Genomic DNA, 23,713 nt, shown 5'->3' on the forward strand with positions numbered 1-23,713 from the left:
GCCTGGAGCAGAGCCAAGCCTCCTGCTTGCTCTGTGGCCGGCAGCCATTTCTGTTGGGGTTTGTTTGTCTTCTATAATTGAAACTTTGTAGCCTTAAGCAGAGGCCTGGGCCAGCCAGAGTGTGCGGAAAGCTTTGCTTCTTCCATTGCTGGGGGAAAACCCTAGCCTCCTGCTCTTTCCAGCTCTGTGGCTGCCGCCATTTCTGTTTGGATTTGTTTACCTTCTATAATTGAAACTTTGTAGCCTTGAGTGGAGGCTTAGGCCAGCAAGGGCAGGCAGAAAGCTTGGCTTCCTCCATTGCCTGGGAAACCCAAGCCTCCCTTCTGCTCTCTGTGGCTGTAGCCATCTTGGTTGGGTTTATTTGCATACTTGCTCTGATTGGCTGGTGGGCGTGGCTTGTGGGTGTAGTGGAGTGATGGTTAATTTGCATATTACTCTTTTATTAGGCAGGATTGATTTCAGTGAGGAAGGGGGAGAGAGAGAGGTAGAAACATTAATGATGAGAGAGAATCATTGATGGGCTGTCTCCTGCATGTCCCACACTGGGGATCGAGCCTGCAACCCAGGCATGTGCCCTGACCAGCAATTGAACCATTACCTCCTGGTTCATAGGTCAACACTCAACCAATGAGCCACACCGGCTGGGCTCCAATACATTTCTTAAGATCATGTTGCAAATATAGTAGCAGACTCAGAATCAGCACCTATACCTTATTCTTTCTGTGCACTGCATGGAAAATAAAAACGAAACAAAAGATATTTAATGAGATTGCAAAGTAACTATTTTTATGTCTTAACTTTTAAACCTAAACAAACAAAACCCAAAAAACCTGAACATGTTTTGAAGGCTGAACATCTAACCTTTTCATTTAACTGCTTTAAAATTTTTCAACCTACAAAGATTTTATAAGTTGGTTCACCTGACAGTTTGCCTTCATTTGGCATGGTGCCAGGTGGTGAGGCGCTTTAACAATCATTTTAAAGATCACGTTAAAGATAGTTGGGACTAAATATGCTGTAAATTACTGCATTAAACATAAAGTAAACAGGCGTAAGCCGCCTTCCTCACTCTCCATTCTTGTTTTCCCTTAAAAATTTACTCTTGAAAATGTTATAGAACAGATATGTGCATTCATATGTTAACATGTACTATCTTAATCAAATCATGAATTAAAATATTATTGTTATTTTTTTGGCTTTGCTTTCTTTCCATCACTTTTTCACATGCAATGCCTAAAATATTATTAATTGAATTCTTTCCTGGCACAACTACAAGATGATTTCTGCAAGAAGGGCTTAATATTACTTAAATCATCATTTTACATAGCAAATTGCTCCTGGGAGTTTTATACAATGCAGCTGCTTATGGTAGATGAAGAAAATTGAGTATACTGCACAGACTTTTAGGGATATTAATATATTTTTAGAAGCAAGTAAAATATCTTATGCACTAGCTTGTGATCATGTATGAATGGAGAATAAGTCTATACTTTTTCTTGAATAAAGTGGAGCATCATGGGAATGTAAGCTGTTTTTGATCTTTTTGTGTGTGTGAATGTGTTTTAAGTTGTCAGGTTTTTATGAATGGTTTTGAAGGAAAGAAAATACTTCCAAGCCATTTTGAAGATGTTTTTTAAAAAGTAAAGAATATTTTATGGAGAAGGTGTCATCTTTCTAGATTTAAAATTATTTTGCAGTTTACTTTTTAAAGTAGACGTTACTTTTTAAAGCAGTTTTAGGTATATAACAAAAGTGAGTGGGTGGTACAGAAATTTACCATATGTACACTCCCTATTCTCAGAATCCTATATCTGAGTGGTATGTTTGCTACAATTGATGAACCTATGTTGATGCATCATTTTCATCCCAAATCTATAGTGCAGTGTAAGTTTTTCATGTACCTGAAAGTAAATACATTTAAATCTCAAATTTTGTCCTTATTCTGCTTACAAAATGTTTCTTTTCAATGTCTGCATTTGATTCCTCCTTAGACTTTTGAAAAATAGCATGGAACGCATATTTTTTGCTTCTCCTCCTTTTTTAAGTTAAACATTGAATGTTTTAAAAATACATACTTTAATATCTACCTGTTTTTTTCTGTTCGGTGTTATACACTGGGCATAGATGGAAAGGGATCAGTTGAGATCCAAGTCAGAAATGCATATGCTCATAGAGACCATTCATTCATTGGAAATGGGTGAGGCAAGCGAGAGTGGGGAGGCCTGGAGAACCAGAGCTCTTACCCCACATAAAGACAGGAGCTCTAGCCAGTAGTTACTATGTGGCAGTGCAAGCCTCAGGCGCTACATTTTCTAGTGATTTGAAAAGAATTTAAAGAGGAAATCAAGATGTCTTATGTAAAACTTTACAATTTTACACCAATTTAGCTCTAATTGGGGCCAAGCTAAATTGAAGGTCCAGCAATCTATGGGCCACTATTTTCATTTATGTATTTTTATCAAGCTACTAGAGGCCCGGTGCATGAAAATCGTGCATGGGGGAGGGGTTCCCTCAGCCCAGCCTGCACCCTCTTCAATCTGGGACCCCTCAGGGGATGTCCGACTGCCGGTTGGACATCCCTCTCACAATCTGGGACTGCTGGCTCCTAACTGCTCACCTGCCTGCCTGATAGCCCCTAACTGCTCCCCCTGCCAGCCTGAGCACACCTTACCACCTCTGCCTGCTGGCCTGATTGCCCCTAACTGCCCCCACCCAACCCCAGCTGGCCTGGTCGCCCCCAACTGCCCCTCCTGTCGGCCTCGTCACCCCACACAGCCTGCTGTTCAGTCGTTTGGTCGTCCCTCACTAATCCCCCTGCCGGCCTGGTTGTCCCACACAGCCTGCTGTTCTGTCCTTACTGTGACAGAGTCCAGACAATTTGCATATTCCTCTATTATTAGTATAGATTATTTCGTTAGTGGTTAAATGTGCTGGGGACTGTTCTAAGAGCTTTATAGAAATCAGCTCATTGAATCATTGAACAGCTCTCTGAGATTGGCACTTTTTTTAGCCCTATTTAAGAGATGATTCCAGTAAGATGCAGACCAACCAGTGCAGTGACTACCAAGAAATTGACTGGGTTTATTATCTTTAGGATTTGTGAATTGATTTTCTCAAAACTACCAATTAGACTTCCTAAATATCTGCCTGAAAATACATATATAGAGATATGGAGTTTATTAATGATAGACACATTGTGTTTTATATTAAATTGGTTGACATTTATAAAATAAATACCTTCAAGCAAACTTTTATTTTGGTTAGAAATAATTAAAAGGTATAGAAAAAAACAAGTAAGGAAAATTCACTTTTAAGGATTCAGCATTCAATCAGTTGTATAATTGCATCCATTCATTACCTGTGACAGTACAAATTTGTTGCACACTAGGATTTGACATTCTTGTACGCATTTAACAAATCGGAAATAGGCAGTTTTTTTAGCTTCGAAAAATATTCTCATTTTCAAAGAATTGTTCTCTCACTCTCTATACCTCTCACCTTGCTTTTTTTTTTCTTGATGGCATTTATTACCAAATCTGATACATTATATTTTCACCTGTTTCTTTCCTGTATGCCCCTCAATGGATTTTTTAAAAAAATTCTTTATTGTTGAAAGTAAATTCTTTATTGTTGAAAGTGTTACATATGTCTCCTTTTTCTCCCACTGACCTCTCCCAGCCCACTCCCGCCCCTCAGCACAGGACCTCACCCCCCCCCCCTACTGTCTGTGTCCCTTGGTTATGCTTATATGCATGTGTACAAGTCCTTTGGTTGATTTCTTACCCCCCACCCCTTCCTACTCTCCCCTGTCTTCCCTCTGCAGTTTGAAGATCTGTTCGATGCTTCTATGTCTCTGGATCTATTTTTGTTAATCAGTTTATGTTGTTTATTATATTCACAAATGAGTGAGATTATGTGATATTTATCTTTCTCTGACTGACTCAGTGGATTCTGAGCTCCAAGGTAAGCAGCTTGATTTGGGTCACAGCTAATACCCCAGTCCCCATAACAGTGCCTGAGTGACCCATAGTAGGAACTCAATAAATATTTATTGAATGAGTGGATGAATGTCCATAGCATCAGCTGCCTTTAAAGAGACTTTGGAGGATATGCTTTTTACCATCATGAGATTATCCAGATTTCAATTAATTTTATTAACAGAAGATTAGTCAATCAGAGAATGTCCAGGGCCATGTTTCCAGATAATCCTATACTGGGAGTTTCAAAACTAGATTTATAGGTAAAATGTAGTGACAGTATTCAGCAGAACAAGAGTAATTACAGTTACTGAAAATTTTCTTATTTTGTGTCTTACAAAAATTTGCATCTAAATGTAAGGCTGTAGCCTCAATTGACAAGGAAACAGCATCTGACATTAAGAGATTAGTGTAGCTGGAAGTAAGATGCCTTCTCAGGTGCTGGATACCAGGCTTCCCATCTGGCCTCTAACAGAGCTTTCTGGCGTTGGGCAAGCTATTTCACTTCAATTTCCTCATCCGAAAATGGAGACAGTTCTCATACTGTGTTCCGGGATTGTTGTGGGAATTAGCTGAGATAATTCACATACTAGTAAAACACTTAGCATAGTGTCCAGCACTCAGAAGCTGCTATTGTGTTTTTTTTAAAGAGCACCACTGTGAGATGACAGAAACATTTCAATGTTTAACAAACATTTAAATATTCTAACAAAATAGAATAACAGAGCTCTACATTGTAAGAGGAAAGTGTTCAACCCCAGTCCCAGGGTGGAGCCTGGCCCGTTGGCTGTGCCGTGGAGGAGGCTGTGCCGTGGAGGAGGCTGTGCACCTGCAGTGCCTGCAGCCATGCACTAAGGATTGCGGCCGGAGACCGCTGATCTGGGCGGGGCACAGACAGTCCATGTGCCTCCAAGACAGAAAGCTTCAGTTCCACCTGTTAGGCTCGAAAGCAGACTCCTGAGAACTGACCAAGATTGAGGAGCTGGCAGATAAATGTATAGGTCCTGAAACCTCCTTTTGTCAGGATATTCAGTGAGCATGTCTTTTGAGGGGAAACTTCCATGAAACCACCTTTAATAGGCTGGTAAACAAAATCGAATGTTTAGTTTTGTGTTTTGTTTTTATTTTCTCAAAGGAAGTATGACTGTGGTGCCTGCTTATCAGTATACCTATAGTATAGCTAACCAGTATACTGACAGTAGAACTACTCCCTGTAGGCAGCTGTACAGAGGAAGCCAAATAAAGCCAGAGGCTCCCTTCACGAGCTTGCCATCTCTTGCCCAGAGAGTTTACGTTTATGTTTAAGGCATGAAGCAAAGAGAGACTGGCATCTCCATTTCCATGACAGGAGCAACCTTGCCAGCATACCAACTGATGCCTCTGGCTTTTCCCCAGCCTGTGCTTGGATGAACATTCCAAGACCTGCTCCAGTGACTTGTTTTTTTCCTACTCCAGCACTCCTCTGTCTTCTGATCCACACTTTGTTTCTTTGTATATTTTACGACTTGCCGCCTGGCTCTCTTTATAGTTCTTGTAGGACTGGGAGCCAATCTTGACCAAAGGGAGAATTTTTTTCTCTTAAAATGACAAAAGTGCGACTTGTTTTCCAAAATTAGCCAACTAATTAATTCAGTTGTACAAACTGTAAAAATGTGATTCCCTTTCCTCCTCTACCCAGTCTATAAACACATGTATCCTGACTATTCTACGTCTAGAAATTTTTCCTACAAGAAAAGTCAGGCAGCATAAAATTGTTGACAACAGTGAAAAATGAGAAACTGACTAATTTGTTTATTGCTCCTTCGTCCACTCTTCTCTTTAGTTAGAGACAGGGCCCAGCCCTCACGGATGCTCTGTGTTATCGGACCAGCTTGTACACAAGACAGTGGGAATGTCAGCTTCCACCTCTGCTTGACCGGTGTTTCCTTCCAGACCTTGAACTGAACGATTAGAACTGCAGCCACATGGTTTCTCATCTGTCAGGACCATAATTATGGGGGTGAAATAGGTGACCAGGGTCCACAAATGCTCTCGAGTGCTTTGGCTCAGTGTGGCTCTTTTATACGTTACTCAGATGCTGTTTCTTATGAGTTCTTGCCTTTGTTGCCTGTGGTATAGCCTTCCCCAAATTCTTCCCCAGACCTTCCCCTAAGATGGGCTTCACTAGACTACATGTGGGTTATGACTTATTTTACATACTTTATTTGTATGTTTTTTTCTCTTTTATTATAATGTCTTTGGTGTGGAGAGGGATCCTGGAAGCAGAGGGGCAACCTTAGTTGCATCCATAACTTCTGTTCAAACAGCTTTTGCTTTGGAGGTAACAAATATACACATGCTATAGTTTCCTCAGCCTTACTTTATCTTTTTTTTTTAAAAAAAAGTCTTGATGACCTATAAAAGTTTCTCTGAATTCATTGACATTCTGTTTCTTTCTAACTTGCTATGATATATTCCCCTTCTCCAATACAATGAATTCTTCTTTTGATATGTGCCTACTCATGTCTTGAATGACTGATTAAATAAATTATGGCCCAGCTGTTCTATGTAATTTAAAATGTCTGTCTGTATGTACTGACATGGAAGGCAATCTCTAGTGAATAAAAGCAAGTTGCAGCATAGCATATTTAGAAAAAGTCTGTTTTTATGCTAAAAAAAAAAAAAGAACCTCCCACATACCACAAATAGTAAACTCATGAACCAACTCTGTGTATATAATATGTAGCTATGCATCATGAAGATTACAGCCCAGACCCTTCACAGTGGGTATTTCTGGGGAGCAGTTAAACCAAAGATATTTCCTCTTTTGTGTGTCATGGATCTTTTTGTGAATCTCAATGATAAAAAAGTAACCCTATTAAAAATATGTATATACAGCAGGACCTCAAATAACATCATTTCATTCAGTGTTGTCCACAACATTGATGAGATAGGAATTTAACTCTTGTTTATATCAATTAGCCTATGATAAAATTGGTTTCATTAAACATCGTTTCATTTAACTAAGTCTCAGAACCTATTGATGACATTGAGGATTTATGTATACAGAATATTTTGCCTATAGTTTTAGGGAGTTAAGGGGCTACTCTAATAACTGGGTTGGACCCAATCAATGTGTATTGACATTATGGCCTAATAGCCAATCTTATTTTGGCTATTTTTAAGTACTAATTTTTGCCTTCATGCTACCTACATACTATTATCTATGGAATTTCTACGACATTACTTTGAGGCAACTTGAAAGGGCAATGGAAACAACACTGCCTCTGTCTGCTACAGAGAAATTTGTTAATATAAAAGGTTTAGCTTATGCTTCCTTGAACTTTTTATTTAAAGGCCCATACTGTCCAAATAACTCTCCTAAATTCTAAGACAGCAGTTTTATTATGTATTGTCGGACTAACAAACATATTTTAAGGCCAAATTTGTGATATGATAATTACATTTTTATAATATATATATTATAGTAAGCTGGTAAGCTGGGTCCTCAAGACAATCAGTACTACGCGCATAATTTTACTATTTTAAACTATTATAGAGGCTAATGATATTATATGTTTGTGTATTTATATTATGTTATTGTGCTTAGCTATGATTGATATTAGTAATAGAAATTCCAATTATAAAATTGTTTCTGTGGAAATCTACTTTTCAATATCTGTTTGGTACACTTTCTGGAAATGCTTTAGGCAGAGAATGTTGTTGCTTATATATCTTTAACATGAAACTCAATAAGTAACCAAGAGCTTGTTTTGCCCCTAAAAAGCTCAAATATTTTATTTAGACTTGTATCTACCAAGTGAAGACTACAAATAAAGCTATCCCTTCTTAAACTAAGGCTTAAATTACAGCATTTTATCAGCCTTTATTATGCAATTTGTATCAAAGACATTTGTGTGCTTAATTTAAAAAATGATTTACAATGATCTGAGCTCTGGAAGAGCACCCCAAGGCCTACCTACTGCATCTTTGGCTCTACTGTCAAAGCTTCTCAGATAATGGCAATGAATTCCTCTGCGGGACACTCCCCTATATCTACTTGCACTGTGTCTGTGCACTGCAACAGTTGGTCGCTAAAGCTTATGGTCTTTCCTGGGAGCAGTGAGCAAACTCAGCGCCCAGATCTTGGTTTCTAGATTCTGTTTTCTAAAAGAGGATCCAGAGCTCCTTGGAGAAATGGCTAGTTTCAGGGCTGTGGCAGAGAGAATAGAAGATGAACCTGGAACATTTTGTGCCAGAATGCAAGAAAATAGTCAAAGAAAAATGAAGGCATGTCACAAAGATACAGAAGCCAGCTTCAAGGGACTCTGTCCCATGAACCATATCTGGACAAATTTAACATTAAAATTAAAAGGAGAGAAACAAATTATAATCTATTGAATAAAATAGGAAACTATGAGCTCACACTAATAATGATAAATCCATGCATAATAAATAGAAATTTTGATGAGGATTTTATGTAGTCTTAAAATATCTCCCCACAAAAGACTAAAATATTTGTTAAGTGTGCAGTGTTGGTATAATGGTGAGCATCGCTGCCTTCCAAAATATTTGTTAATTACAAAGGGAAAAATAGTAACTTCACAGTGGAGGAGCCTGGGAGACACCACCTTAATAAGAAATCAAAGTTATCTTCATCAGTAATGGGGCATTTGAAATTGTGTACCATCTGATAGGATGCAATGAGAAACACCACTTCACTTCTGTGCAATTCCTTCCAAGGATGCATAACCTGAATCTAATCATGAGGACATTCTACAAAGTAATTGGCCTGTAATCTTCAAGGTGTCAAAGTCAAACAAGTGAAGAAAAGTCTGAAAAACTGTTCCAGATTGGAAGAGGCTAAATAGAAGGTGGCAGCTAATATGACTAGTGATTCTGATTTGGATCCTTTTTGCTGTAAAGGACATTGTTGGGACAACTGGTCAAATTCGAGCAGGGTTCTTTAGGACATCCCAGATTGTGACAATTTGTGTCAGGTTCTTATCCTTAGTTCTTAGAGAGCAGGAGAAGGAGACTCCAAATAAAGTATTTTTGCTTTTATTTTGGTTTATTGTGTGAAAACTGTGCTCTTTGAACAATTTAAATGAAAGGGGGTGGTTTTTTTATTTAACTATGTTGACCTTCAAAGTGTTAATTGCTGTAAAGTAAATACTCATTTCAATAGTTGATATTTAAAATTTTATGGTAATTTTTTCAAAAGTTTTTGGTTGGGTTTTCTTTTCTAAAGAAACAAAAGCAACTGTTAAGCTTCCTTTTTCTAAATACCAAAGTGAGAGACTCAGATCTTGAAAAGAATACTTTTCTTCACAAAACCAGAACAGAATCTTATAAGAACAAAGTGACAGGTTAAAATTAAAAGAGGTTATTTTTAAAAAGGAGCTCTATCAGCATTTTTAGAAGAAATGTACTGTGTGATATTTGACTTCTAATTAATTTTAGCTATCTTTCTCTTTGAAAGAAGAAGGGAGGAATGTTATGGAGGGTTACAAAAATATCTCTTTTGCTTTCCAAATTGATTTCAGCTCATGGTTATCCTGCATGGAAAATTGGTCAACTCTGGCCCAAGTCTTATTGGTAGTAATTTCATTTTTCAACCAACAAAGAGAAGGAAGTAAGCTACCTCAAGAAAAAAACAAAAAAAACCCAAAACTTGCTTAACTAAAAAATAACAGGGACATATTTTATATGATAAAAATATGATAAGCCGCCCTAACTGGTTTGGCTCAGTGGATAGAGCATCGGCCTGTGGACTGAAGGGTCCCAGGTTCGATTCCAGTCAAGGGCATGTACCTTGGTTGAGAGCACATTCCTAGTAGGGGGTGTGCAGGAGGTAGCTGATCGATGCTTCTCTCTCATCGATGTTTCTAACTCTCTATCCCTCTCCCTTCCTCTCTGTAAAAAAATCAATAAAATATATTTTTAAAAAATATGATAAGCCGTATATTGCCTCATACATGAAACTATGAAGACTGTTTTAGATCTGAGATACGATGGTTTATTAACCAGATTTCTAAAGCAAATGGATAAACCATTGTATCCTTTCTCTCCCTAAAGCCGTGTATCTAATCAGTGGGAAAATCCATCAGCCTCTAACTGAGAAGTGTCTCTGAGCTGCCTGCCTCCCACTCCTGCTGTTGCCTCTCCCCCTTAGGGCCTCTTCTCTAGTGGGGCTCATGCAGCAGCTGCTATGCCTTCTCCCTGCCCCCGTCACTTTTTATAACAGGCCATGTGCCCTCTTCTCTGCCACTAGCATTTCGCAAGTGTGACCTTGTCACTTCCTAGCTTAATCGCCTCTGCTAAGTACTTACAACACACAGGATGAAGTATAAGCTTGTTTACAGGGCCTTGTGCTTAGAAGGCCCTGGACTCGATTTAATGCTGTGCTGTCAGCATCTTGAAATTCTTAATACTTTTTGAAGGGGGAGCCCCGCCTTTTTATTTTGCACTGGCCCCCACAATTATGTAGCTGGCCCTGCTTATTATCTCGGCACATACAACCCCACTAGCTTCCTTCTCCAGAGTGTTTTCTTCTCATTTCTCCCTGTGTACTGCAAACTCTATCCACAGGGATTCTTTCAACATGTTGAGCCTTTCCTCCACTTCTGCCTTTGCCAAACTCCCCATTCTCTGCATGGCTGATTGCTCCTCAAGGACTCACTGCAAATGTCACCTCTTATTTAAAATCCCACTCTGCAGGTATGAGCTGCTTTTTCTTTGCAAGCTTTGTTTATATTTGTTAGAGCAACAGTTGGGTTCACACATAACTCCTTCACCAAAAGGTGTGGCTAAAAGTAGTATATCATGACCATTGATTCCATGGATGATTCCGTAATAAATAAATCACTTTTTTAGAGCAGAGTTGGATGTGCACGATCTATTTGAAAAAAGATATGCATCTGATGCAAAGAGAAAAGACGTAATGATACAGATAATGCCTACCAGAGCCTGTGCTATTTAGGGAAAAAAGCAACTACATGTGATGTACTCATCTTTGTAGACATTGGCAGATATAAGAAAACATCTGTATAAGACTCTACAGTTTCTTAAAGTACATTCTCATGTTCTGTAACATGTAATCCTCATAAGAGCTCTGAAGGGTGGGTGTTATTTCTTATAGTAATAGAATTCCTGAAGGTTAAAAGACTTGAAGGAAGAGCCCTCAACCAACAAGTGATTGAGCTGGCACTCAAGTCCAGGGCTTCTAACTGCATGCCATGCTTTTTTAAACAAGCTTTGTGTCTTAGTCAACTTGAGCTGCAATAACAAAATATCATAGTCTGGGTATCCTCAATAGCAGACATCTCACTAGAGGCCTGATGCACAAAATTCGTGCAGGGGCTCAGCCCCCACCTCCACCACGGCTGCCTCTGCCTCGGCCCCCGCCGCCACAGCTTTGTCCAGAAGGTCGTCCGGTCTAATTAGCATATTACGCTTTTATTATTATAGATATTTTTGGAGACTGAGAAGTCCTGGCAGATTCAGTTCCTGGTGAAGGCCCACTTTCTGGCTTGTAGATGGCTGCCTTCTCACTATGTGCTCACATGGCCTTTCCTTGGTGCATGTGAGTGGGCAGAGAGAGCTCTCTCTGACTCCCTCTTATTATAAGGACACTAACTCCATCATGAGGGCCTCACCCTCATGACTTCATCTAAGTCTAATTACCTCCCAAAGGCTCCACCTCCAAATACCATCACATTGAGGGTTAGGCCTTCAACATACAAATTTTAGGGAGACACAGACATTCAGCCCATAACACCCTGCTTTCATAGTATTAGCAAAATCATATTGATCTTAACTATAGTAATGTTAGGAATTTTTTTTGCATTTTTCTCACCTCAAAAAATAAAATTCAGATGTTTCCATTGCCAGGCCTCCCCTCCCCGCCAAAGTGTAGAAAATATACATCCTTATTTGAAAATTTCTTCAAAGGTACCTTATCAAGGGTCTACAATGTCTGAACCAAGGGTAGAACTCAGGGCTTTCAAAAAGTGGGTCCTATTCATGCCCTATCAGTAGAACAGATTCACATGGTATAAGGTTTTTATTTATTTCAGATGGTTGTTCTAGTTCCGTGGTTGGCAAACTGCGGCTCGCGAGCCACATGCGGCTCTTTGGCCCCTTGAGTGTGGCTCTTCCACAAAATACCACGGCCTGGGCGAGTCTATTTTGAAGAAGTGGCATTAGAAGAAGTTTAAGTCTAAAAAATTTGGCTCTCAAAAGAAATTTCAATCATTGTACTGTTGATATTTGGCTCTGTTGACTAATGAGTTTGCCGACCACTGTTCTAGTTAAATAGGTTGTAATGAATAAAATATAACAACCTTGGCTTAAAAGAAAGAGCTACTTGGTTTGAGATAATCCTGATAATACTATGATAAATTTTTTGATTTGACTGGAAGTAGGTCTCTTCATGAGATTAAAATTATCATTAATATATTTTCAAGGGCAATGTAGAAAAGAAGTGGAACATTATTTGTTTAGCATCTCTGATCATTATAATTAAATGGGCCCTTAAAAATGGAGTCAGATAAATTATTCCCTCCTAGGGCACAATCACCTTTTCTCCAGAGCTACATAAGGGAGATGTCTTACCCCAAGGGGTAGGGAGTGGAGGGAGATGGTAAAGCCTCTTTGAAATAAAGACTTTTTATATAAAAATGGAGGAGTTTTTAAAAGCATGCAATATGTTTTCATAGTTATAAATAGATTTTAATGAATTTAGATTTAAGAAGATAAAAATTGGTAGTCATTGAATATAGTACTATTTCTCCAAGAGTCTCTTCTTTCTCCCTAATTATCTCTTTTCAGGACAGGGTAAAGAGAGAGGGGCCCATACCTTACATACCTTCAACCAACATCTCCATGCCCCTGAGTTAAGCTCCTGGGTGGTTTCTGAGGTTTCTTATACAGTAATTCTAAAATGTTTCTATTTTTATGAGAATGATAGTGCCATGTAGGACAGATGGAAGAACTGAGTTGTTTCTCAATTTATCTTAATGCTTAAAAATGCCTATAGTAAGTACTTTACGTTATATTGTATCTCATATAGACATCTCTTACCAGCAATGTAATTTTATTTCTATAGGGAAGAGTTCAAGAAGTATTGAGAAGATGATGTTAATAAGTCAGGCTTCTTGGCCTAGATGCATTTACTCAATCAACAAACATTGAGTGACCTCTGTTATATATGCCAAGCATTGTGCTAGGTGCTGGGAACACAGAGATGACAAAGAATGATCTATGTTTGTTAGGAAATAAGGGCTCTTTGAATAATAGAGTATGGTAAGTATTTAATAAGGTTATATGGAAGCTTTGTCTCTAGGAACACAGCCAAGAGAGTAAATAGCTTAACCTTGGAGAAAATGGGAATCGTAAAAAATCAGTCCACAGAGGTGGTGGCACAATGTGAATCTTAAATGATGAAAGTTTTAATACAGAAAAGATGGGGAAGGGTAAATGTGACAAACTTTCGTAATGGATAGTACCTAAAATTTTTGGGGAAAAACAGATTGTTTATTTGGAGCAGATGTAGGGACAAATGAATTAATATATTATCGTTGGTTTTTATTAATAGAAAAATTGTAAATAATGCATGGGTTTATGTAGATTAGACCTCTTTTCTAGCATTCTCAGACCTAATATCCCTCGACATCAAGGGGGGAAATGAAGAAAGTCTTTCTAAGACCTATAAAATTATTCTTAGAGAAAGACTTATATTTAAGAGATATCAGTTTGTTGAGAAAAATGAAAATAATGATGGCCAGACCAGAAATATGTTAAAGCTATTTGGAATGTGTTCCTGACTTTTTTAGATTTGGACCTAAAAATATCTTAGTTTTAATACTGAAAGGTGTTTTATCAGCATCTTGAGACTATGTATGGGTGCAGTTCCTTTCTGTCAGTTCCAGGCTTGACCTGGACCTAATTCAGGTCCTCTGAGTAAAAATCAGCAATGTGACTGCAGGAGGGCACCCATACTTGCAGGTGATGGGTGGCTTGAGACAGTGAGGGCCTTCATTGTCATATACCTCTATAGTAATGAATAATATTTGCTTTCTGTAATTCCTCAACTGTGGTTATGTGGTTTTCAGTGGGATAGTAGATAGAAAGGGAATGAGTGGTATCATCAGCCCAGCTATTTCTTAGCTTCATTCTCTACCATTTAAGCCAGAGTTGATTTTTGCCTCCATTTCTAGTAAGTTGATTGCCTTGAACATCTCATATCAATCATCAGAGTTGTGGGGTTTTTTGCTTCTTAGTTTTTGATTTCAGCCACTAGGCTGAGAGACAGTGGGCCAAGACCATCTCAAATGGGAGGGGGGCATGATTGTATTTGGCCACAATTGTAAGTAGCAGGATGCCAGCCCATCCAATTTCAAATACTGAATGGTTCACATCAGTAGGAATAATTAGCAGCATTGAGTATCTTTGCATAATGATGTGTAGTTTTCTAATAGTGGAATTCTTTAGTTCTTTAATTTCTTGAAGAATTTATAACCACACGATTTTTGTGAGACATTGAGTAAATGGAGAGCCTGGAGGAATGCCACATTGTCGTTCTTCATAAATTTAATTGAAATGTTTCATGCAGTCCCAATAAAAACTGAGACTAAAGAAGTAAGGATAACCAATAAACTTTTGAAAAAGAGTAATAATAACGGAGACTTGCATTGTCAGAAATATTAAAACTTATCTTAAGGCTAGAATAATTAAAGCTAGGGTATTATGAAAGAACAGAAAAATCTATATAATAAAAGCATAATATGCTAATTAGACCGGATAGCTGAACGACCTTCCAGATGTCATTCCGGACGAAGCCGAGGTGGTGAGGGCCAAGGCAGAAGCAGTTAGAGGCAATCAGGCAGGCAGGTGAGCAGTTAGGGGAAATCAGGCAGGCAGGCGAGTGGTTAGGGGTGATCAGGCAGGCAGGTGAGCGGTTAGGAGCCAGCGGTCCCAGATTGCGAGAGGGATGTCCGGCTGCCAGTTTAGGTCCAATCAGGCCTAACCCTAAACTGACAGTCAGACATCCCCTGAGGGGTCCCGGATTACGAGAGGGTACAGGCCAGGCTAAGGAACCCCTCCCCCCCCCCCCCCCCCCGTGCATGAATTTCGTGCACACGGCCTCTTAACTTACTGTAATTTTGGAATCACAATGTGATAGGTACAAGCAGTCCAATGGCTTTATACTCCCACCTCAATCTGTCGTTGGATATGGACGTCATGGGAAGGGGGCATGATCTTGATTCAGGTGACTCTCTGAAGCCGAGGAATACCCCAAAGGGGCTGGTACCCGAAAGCTGGGACAACCAGAGTTTCCTTAAAGGGACAAATAAATGGTTCATCTCTTCCCATTGCAACCTCCAACTTCACTTATTTGTGTATCTTTGTCCTACACACTTATTGGGTATTTTAACTATCTTAGATCCTACCCTGGAGGAAGTACTTGATTTTAACTATCACAGATCCTACCCTGGAGGAAAGACTTGACTGAGGCCGGCATCCATTGAACCTTTGTGGTGGGCAGGGATCAGAGTACTCAGAAGTACCTCTCCTAAGGCTTTGGTAAAGTTTTTCCCCAGCAATGGACTGTTTGTGAGTTGTGGACTGGTGGTCTTACGATGAGCCTTAGGTGTGGGGGTGGTGAAGGTGGAAATTGTGTGTGTGGCACTATGCTATACTGTATGTATATGGTCCTCACTTCTGTTCCAGGTACTTAGTATATCCTTGTGCTGATGTTAAAGATTAGAGGATTCTTGTTCATCTGGTTTGACTTTTGTTGATAGGGTCAGCTGAGCACTGGTAGACTGTGGGAAAGGGAAGATGCCTAGATTTCCTCCGCTCCTAGGAAAGCCAACTACCTCCTATCTCAGCCTTTAGAGCACCTGTCATAATTCTCTTCTGATTGCTTATGCTCAGGGAGAGGCATTTCTTGTCTTATTCTTATATATGTGCTGCTATCCCTGACTCGCACAACTTGGTAGGGGCAGTGTGTGGAATCCTCAAAGCTCATACATGGGCCTGGGCAAGAGCATGCATCCCATAATCCTAGGAAAGGAAATGTGAGGGGAATCTGCTGGATTCTTCTGGGAAAGCTTTCCTCGCTGTAAAAGGGACATATAAGAGGGACACCCCATTTCTTCCTCAGAACATAGCCATCTGCATGGGACACTTGAAATGGCTGTGGCCCTCTTGAAACCAGGAGGCGAGCCAGCCTAAGGGAAAAGAGAGGAGGACAGAACATTATTCTTTGTGACATTGTTGAGCAACTCGACAAAACAGACCCAGGTCCTGTCTTCACAAAGCTTACTTCTGGTGGGAACAGACAACAAACACGTACATTATGAAAATACATGGTGTATTGGAGGAAGGTCAACGCAGCAGGATAAAACAAAGCAGGGAAGGGGGACAAAGATTGCTAGGGGAGGAGTGCTTGCAGTTTTCAAAGGGTGGTCAAAGGAGGCTTCACTGAGAAGGTAACATCTGTTTAAAGACCCAACGGAGACAAGGGATGCAGAAGAGCATTCCAGGCAGAGGGAGCAGCAAGAGCAAAAGCCTTTGAGTGTATTTGGAGACCACTGTGTGTTTAAAGAACTGCTGGGGCCTCTGTGCTGGAGCTAGGGAGCAACTGGGGGAGAAGTAGGTGGAGATGAGTTCAGAGAGTATTAGGTTGTTGCCCAAGACTTTGGCTCTTACTCTGAGTGAGATGGAACTCCGGGAGGTTTGTGAGGAGGAGAGGGGCATGAGCTGACATACTTTTAAAAAAGAGGAAGCCTACAATAGAGGCAGTGAAGGTAAGTTAAGAGAAAAGCAGCAGTGTTAACTGAACTAGAACATGATTCACAGTAATCCAGGTATAAGTTCATAATGTTATTTATCTTGAAAAACTTGCATCAGAAGCCATTTTGCTTATTCTAATGTGAACACAAAGAAAGAGTTTACTTGAGGGTTCTTACTAAATAACGTTCTTTCCAAAAGTGTTTCTGAATTTTTTTTAGCAGCATATCTATATCAGGCTGCAACATAAGTTCATCCTATGAGATTTGAAAGAATAAATTTGATTAAGGGGTTGTGAAAGTGGCTTTTATTACTAGAGAGAAATTTTCCTAAATGTCAGTATATGGTGCTAGTATGGCAACATACTTTGGTTTTCTCAAAATAAAGAGATAAATTTATCCTATTTTACAGTTAATAAAAGGTATTCTTCAGCCTTCTGATTTTGTCTTCCCCCCATTCCCCATATGAATTTGTGGCTCTAATAACAGATCTTTATTTACCGTATTTCCCGGCGTATAAGACGACTGGGCGTATAAGATTTTCCTGGGTTAAAAAGTCATCTTATACGCCGGAAAATACGGTAGTCCAATATATCTAATCCATTATATCTAATCCCATCAATATAGTCCAATATGCCGTATTTTCCGGGGTATAAAACGACTTTTAAACCCAGGAAAATCTTATACGCCCAGTCGTCTTATACGCCGGAAAGTACGGTACTTGTGGTGAATTCTGCGAACCTTTTATAGTGAGACATGTTGGATCAGCTATGTGAAATGACAGCTCTGTGTCTGTCTGGCTGTCCATTTCATGAGCACATATAGTAACTCACTTATGTGGAATAGTAAGTATGCCTTTCCCAGCAGGCAAGATATTTGCCATATAATTATTACCCTCTGGTTTATTCATGAATTCCTACCTGGGGTCAATACTTTTCATTGAGTCTAACCAAGAACCACATCTCTTGTGAACTGGCTCTTTAGTTTTAGACATAAATCCTTTAGGTCAGGAGTGGAAACTTCCTGGGTTAGTGCTGCACACTCTGTGATGCGCTAACTTACTTGCCTGTGTGCAAATGGAGAATCATTTCGTTTTAGAAACTGGATTCTTAAATGAATTCTCATCAGTTGCCGAAGATAAGCTTTCTTAGTCCACTGAACTTCACAAAGTGATGTGAGCATGGGATTAGCTGAGGAGAGAAAGGGGAGACTAACTTTTATGGATTGCCTCCTGTATGCCAGTAGATAACACTTGAGCCTCACACAGAGACAAGGGATATCAAAGTCATTTAGCAAGTAAGTGTGGAAATGAAATTGGTATCCATGTCTGGGTGACCTCACAGTATGCTGTCTTCTCAAAAGGACTCACTAGTGCAGGCAGGCATAAACAGTATGGTTACATCAGATGAGTCCCGTTTTTCCAGGGTCTTATTTCTCAATCTGTTATTTCCATGAGCTCTGTTTGGAACTTCATGGTCTTGTGAAGTCTTTCTTGTGTCACTTTGTAGCTCTGTCACTGTTTTGTGTGGATTTTTAAATGTAGTGACTATTAACTATTAACCGAGCTTTTAAATTCCAATGGAATCCTATTACTTTTGTTTTCATTTTAATAAGATGAACTTTTGTTTTAATATATCACACTTTAAAATATATTACAGCATAAAGACTTCTTCCTGAGATAATGAAGCATCAGTTTGCAATTAAAATCACAAAACCAGTGATATTTAAAGAGTATATAACATTATAATGTGAATCATGTTTTATTATTTGTACCTAAGGGTCTAAAAAGTAGTCATTGATTTTTGGAAGGAGAACTGATTAAGGAACATCCAGCCAACTCTGTGACAACACTAGAATTTTATTTTGGAACTATTGTGTTGTCTTTATATCATCTCTTAGATCGTCTCATGGTTGCCTAAAATTATCCTGGTCTAAATTTTATATCAAATTAGGGGGTAAAAAGAGTTTGGAGGGATAATGGCATTAAGTGCTTAATTGCCATGTATTAATTCTCTCCCCATTTGTGTTTTCTCCCCAGGAGAAAAATTCAAAGTGGAAACAAAGACCATTGCTGCTGACTTTGCATCCGAAGATATATATGATAAAATTAAAACAAGCTTGGCAGGCCTTAAAATTGGTGTTTTAGGTTTGTATCTTTGCCACATTTACTAATATATATTCTTTTTGCATTTATTGTTTGATTTTTACAATGACTGTATGTTTTCTTTTTTGGAGGTTAGGTGCTCAGTTGATAAAATGACTAGTGAGTCAAAAATTATCTTATTAATACAATTGATTATTAGATTATGTTAATCTATATTTACTTGAATCTTTGTATTTTTAGTTATATTTTAATGGCTATTCTGCATTTGGTTGTTTTCTCTGCTTGCTTTATTTCCAGTCTCTCATTCTCTGTATATATTTATATTTATATCATAGTAATCTTTTAAGATGGAGGATGCTGACCCATACTTACAGTTGAGAAATGAAGACTTAGAAAAGCATTGCTCATTTATGTATGTCTCATTTATGTATGTATATTTTTGTTTTACACACATAAAGAATAAGATCTTATGCTCTCTAACCCCAAACCAATTTTTAAAAATATTTTTATTTACTTTAGAGAAGAAGGGAGAGGGGGAGAGAGAGAGAAAAACATCAATGATGAAGGAGAATCATTGATTTCCTGCCTCCTGAACCCCCCCCCCCCACCCCCCCCCCCCAACACACACACACTGGGGATAGAACCTGCAGCCCAGGCATGTGCCCCGACCGGTAATCGAACCATAACCTCCTGGTTCATAGGTCAATGCTTAACCATATTGCCATGCTGGCTGGGTCCCAACCAATTTTTGTCCCATTGGGGGAGACATCACCCCAGTTGAAAGTGTGGCTAAGAGAGCTTATGGTCTTGCCTAAGGCCACATAAAGACTGAGTGATACAACTGGCATTCAGCCCTCTTTTTTTTTTTTTTTAATCTAAGTCTGCTACTCTCTTTTGTTACACCTTGCTCTTATTACCAAAAACCAATGATTTTTTGAGATATGGAAATATTGTACCTTGTTATGGAAAATATTCTCTAGCTTTTAAGGAAAGAACAAGGGCTTTGAAAAGTTACCCAACATTCTTTGAGCCATTTCTGGGAAGAAACAGTATGTAGTTCAGAAAAGCTTTCCTCTGCTGAACCTGTTTGTCTCACTGCCTAAATTGGTGTGAACCTGGGAATTGCCATTGTCTTCTTCATTGGATTATAAAAGGAGGAAAAACAAAGGAAGCTTTAAAACAGTTTTCTAACATTTCTTTATTCACAACCTCACCTCCTTTCCCCATACTATAAAAGAATGGTCTTTTATATAATTTCTTGGTAATGCAATTTAAAAACAAGTTAAACATATATAGCCCTACACAGTGCCTTAACCCTGGCTTAGCCATGCCATCTTTTTCAGCTCCTGCCTGGTCCACATCACACATCACCATGCCCCACCTACCCGCACTGCTACTCCCTCACTTATAGGATAGCCAGTAGCAAAATATGAGTGAAGACACGGGTCTAGTTTTTGCCTTCTGTCTACACGTTCTTCTTGTGTCAATACTTATAATATTGCCTGGAGTCTTTCATAATTATCTTTCTTCAGCTTAGATCTGGAATACCTGCAGCACCACCAACATCTGTAAAATTGTTGACTTTTTTAAATTCTCAAATCAGTAGCAGGTATGACTTATTAGTTAGGATAGACCCTGCCATAGTCTGTCATAACCCCTTTCAAACTAGGCATGTCCTGAAGAATGAAGGCTGGCTTAGGCAGAGACATGGATTGAGGAGCTCTAATGAGCGGAGACACACCTTAAACTTGTGTTCTTGGAGAAGAAAATTTTCTCTCAGAAGTAGTTTTGTTAATCACAATTGTTCTTAGCTTTACATACATTTTAGCTGCTTTTCATTGGGTAACTTTGAACTATAGATACTTAGAGCCGATGCCCTTGAAGATGGAAATGTTGGGCATCTAGTTGGTGTCGGACTGCTGGGTTAAAAAAGGCGTTCTTCATCTGTTCTTTCCTGACTCAATATATAGAAAGTCTACAGTATGAGTTTAGGCACAACAGACAGATCTGTTAAGGATGGGAATAGAGGGCATGTGGTTCTGAAGCATGTTTTCCCCACTTCTAGAATCCTAGGACTTGTGTCAATACGTAAACATTGATATTTAGACATAAGGACTGATCTTTTCCTAGGCCACATATGCTAATGGAACCATTGTTTTTGTAGTCCAGCTCCTTAGTAAATTGCAATAGCAGTTCATATTATATTCATTCATTCATCAATGAACTAGAGATACAACAGTGAACAAGAAAGTGCCTGATATTATGTAGTATAATGTTCTAATGGGAAAGATAACACTTTAAAGTTACATTATAATTAAATAATTCTGATTGAATACTTATTGAGACATACACACAACATTATTTTTTACTTCTACTTGGTTACAGATTAATAATAAAAATAATTATAGGTAATATTTACATAATCCTTTAAAGTTTATAGCAGCACTTTTGAATACATTATCTTATTAAGTGGCTATCCATTTAATTTTCTTTCTCCTCTACCACACCTGTCTCCTTAATCATAAGCTTTGCATAATTATTATTGACAGTTGTTAGCAGATATCTTATACTTACATTGCATTATAATTTTAGTTTGTCAAGATTTTTGAGAGAATTATAAAGACACCTTTATGAGCTAATTTTATCTTATTGCTAGGTCATATTTCAACTTTTATAGTGTGGGTACAGAACTTAGGGGTGGTACAGTGTTTATGTTTTCTTTTTCTTATGATTACCTGGGTCTGTAGTTCCTTCACCTTCTTTCTTCCCTCTCTCATCCCCATCCAGATCATACATGCCCCCACCTCTGTCCAGTCAAGGGGAAATAATCTTATTTTCCTACTTCTGCTTAATGTCAATCTCCCCTGTCTAATATTCCCTTATTTTAGGGAATTGATTTCTGGTACGATATAGCAATCCATATTAAGTTACAGGAAGGAATTTTTTTCTACTGATTATTAACAAAACCAGTAATGATAAAAAGAAAAATAAATCACCGTGGTACACTCCATTTGTTTGAATAGCATTAACCACTGAAGTATAGTCAGTGCTTAATAAAGAAAATTAATATTTCCTGAACTACCAAGGAAAATGCTAAAGCCCTTTGTCATGAGAGAAACATTAAGTTTTCAATAAGATAAGTGGAAGGAAAACAGCCACAAATTGTGTGAATTCATACTGAAAGGTCATGGTAACTTGATAAGACTCTAAATGCATAAGGTTGAGGAGTTGGATTCTTAATGCTGTTATGTAAAATAAGTAAGCATCTGCTCTCTTCTCTCAGGCAAATGCCAGGAAACACAGAGTTGCGAAAGCTTAAAAAATTTCAACTATTCAGAGAAAATGACATCAATATTGCTTTGAGTAAGCAAACAATTGGTTAACAAAATGGGACTGCTCTAATGCTTACTTGATTCCTCAAGAGACTCTCATGTGTGCTCCAAATTGGTTTGGAGGACTTTGCACAATGCATCGCGGGAGGCATAATTTACCAAGGCCAACAGAGTAGCCTTGGATTTCAAGTATGCCACAGATAATACTTATTTCAAATTACACTGCTATGAGTTTTTAACTTTAAAAAAAGTGACATTCTTTATTTTAGAATTAAAAATAGAAGGGTCTTCCTGGAAAAATATAGTTACTTAGTTTGTGATTCATTTAATAAGTAAATCAATCATAGCTTTTAATGCATCCTACCCTAGACCAAAATTTCCACGCCAAATGCTGCGAAGGTCTTCTGCATCCCATACTGTCACAGTTTATATAAGTTGTAGAAACCAGAGAGTCCATGGGTGCAGACAGGCGGACTTGTGATGCCATACTGGTGCTGGCTGAGTGTATTCAGGCCTATTTATTACTGTTAAAAAACAAAATTAAACTGAGTGAATGTGAAGCTCTAATTGGCCCTATTAAGGGATTCATGAATTGGGCAGCATCCCATCTAGCAACTAGAAGGGCATTCTGAGTGTTGTACAAAATGGAAGGTTTTTATAGGAGGAAGTGTGGGGCAAGGGAGCTATTAACTAAAGGAAAGAAAGGATTATGTATCTGTTTATACTTAGGTTTCCAAAGCTTCTTAACAAAAGACCCAAGGGTATTATTAGCTACTTGGGGGAAAGGACCAGTTAGCTTACAAATGGCAAATTCCCAGGTAATTAATTGGGATGGCTTTCTTAGAGTTCAGTCCCTAAAGTATCAAAGAGAGAAGAAATCAATGTAGGCCAAGGAGAGGGAGCCACAGGTTGAGGAAACTGTCTCTATGTTCCCCCAAAGAAGGATACGTGCATACCAGGAAGTTATGCAGCTTCCCAGTCTCGATTGATGAGGGAAGTTACAAGTAGAAGAGTGTCGCTTCGTCTTCAGAGAGTTTAGAACTATACAGAGCTACAGGTTATCTTCTTGCCATTCTCAGAACTTTACTAATAAGAAATTAGTTTTAAATTGCCTTTTGAAATGTAAGTAGCTCTGAAAGAACCAATGCCATCTTCATTTATATCTTACTAGAGGCCCGGTGCACGAATTCGTACACGGGTGGGGTCCCTCGACCTGGCTGGTGATTGGGCCAATCGGGCTGGCCAGCTGGGGGAAGAGACCATGGGAGGTTGGCTGTGGGAGCACACTGACCATCAGGGGGCTGCTCCTGCATTGAGCATCTGCCCCCTGGTGGTCAGTGCACATCATAGCTACCAGCCAGTCATCCGCTCATAACGGTCGCTTAGGCTTTTATATATATAGACTAGAGGCCCGGTGCACAGAATTCGTGCACGGTGGGGGGGTGTCCCTCAGCCCAGCCTGCACTGTCTCCAATCTGGGACCCCTCGAGGGATGTCTGACTGCCCGGACAACGGGCAGTCGGA

The 23,713-nt window shown here is 39.0% G+C and overlaps 1 protein-coding gene across 1 annotated transcript in view; it reads left to right on the top strand.

The window, feature by feature from the left end:
- HSD17B12 (hydroxysteroid 17-beta dehydrogenase 12) overlaps positions 1-23,713 on the top strand; it is a 130,235-nt gene that overhangs the window by 70,307 nt on the left and 36,215 nt on the right. The window contains exon 4 of the mRNA XM_079788285.1: positions 18,792-18,899. Within this exon, the coding sequence (XP_079644411.1) occupies positions 18,792-18,899 (108 nt within the window). The remainder of the gene's footprint in view (positions 1-18,791; positions 18,900-23,713) is intronic.

This window comes from Cnephaeus nilssonii (genome assembly GCF_951640355.1).
Source record: "Cnephaeus nilssonii genome assembly, chromosome: 13".
NCBI classification, from domain to species: domain Eukaryota; kingdom Metazoa; phylum Chordata; class Mammalia; order Chiroptera; family Vespertilionidae; genus Cnephaeus; species Cnephaeus nilssonii.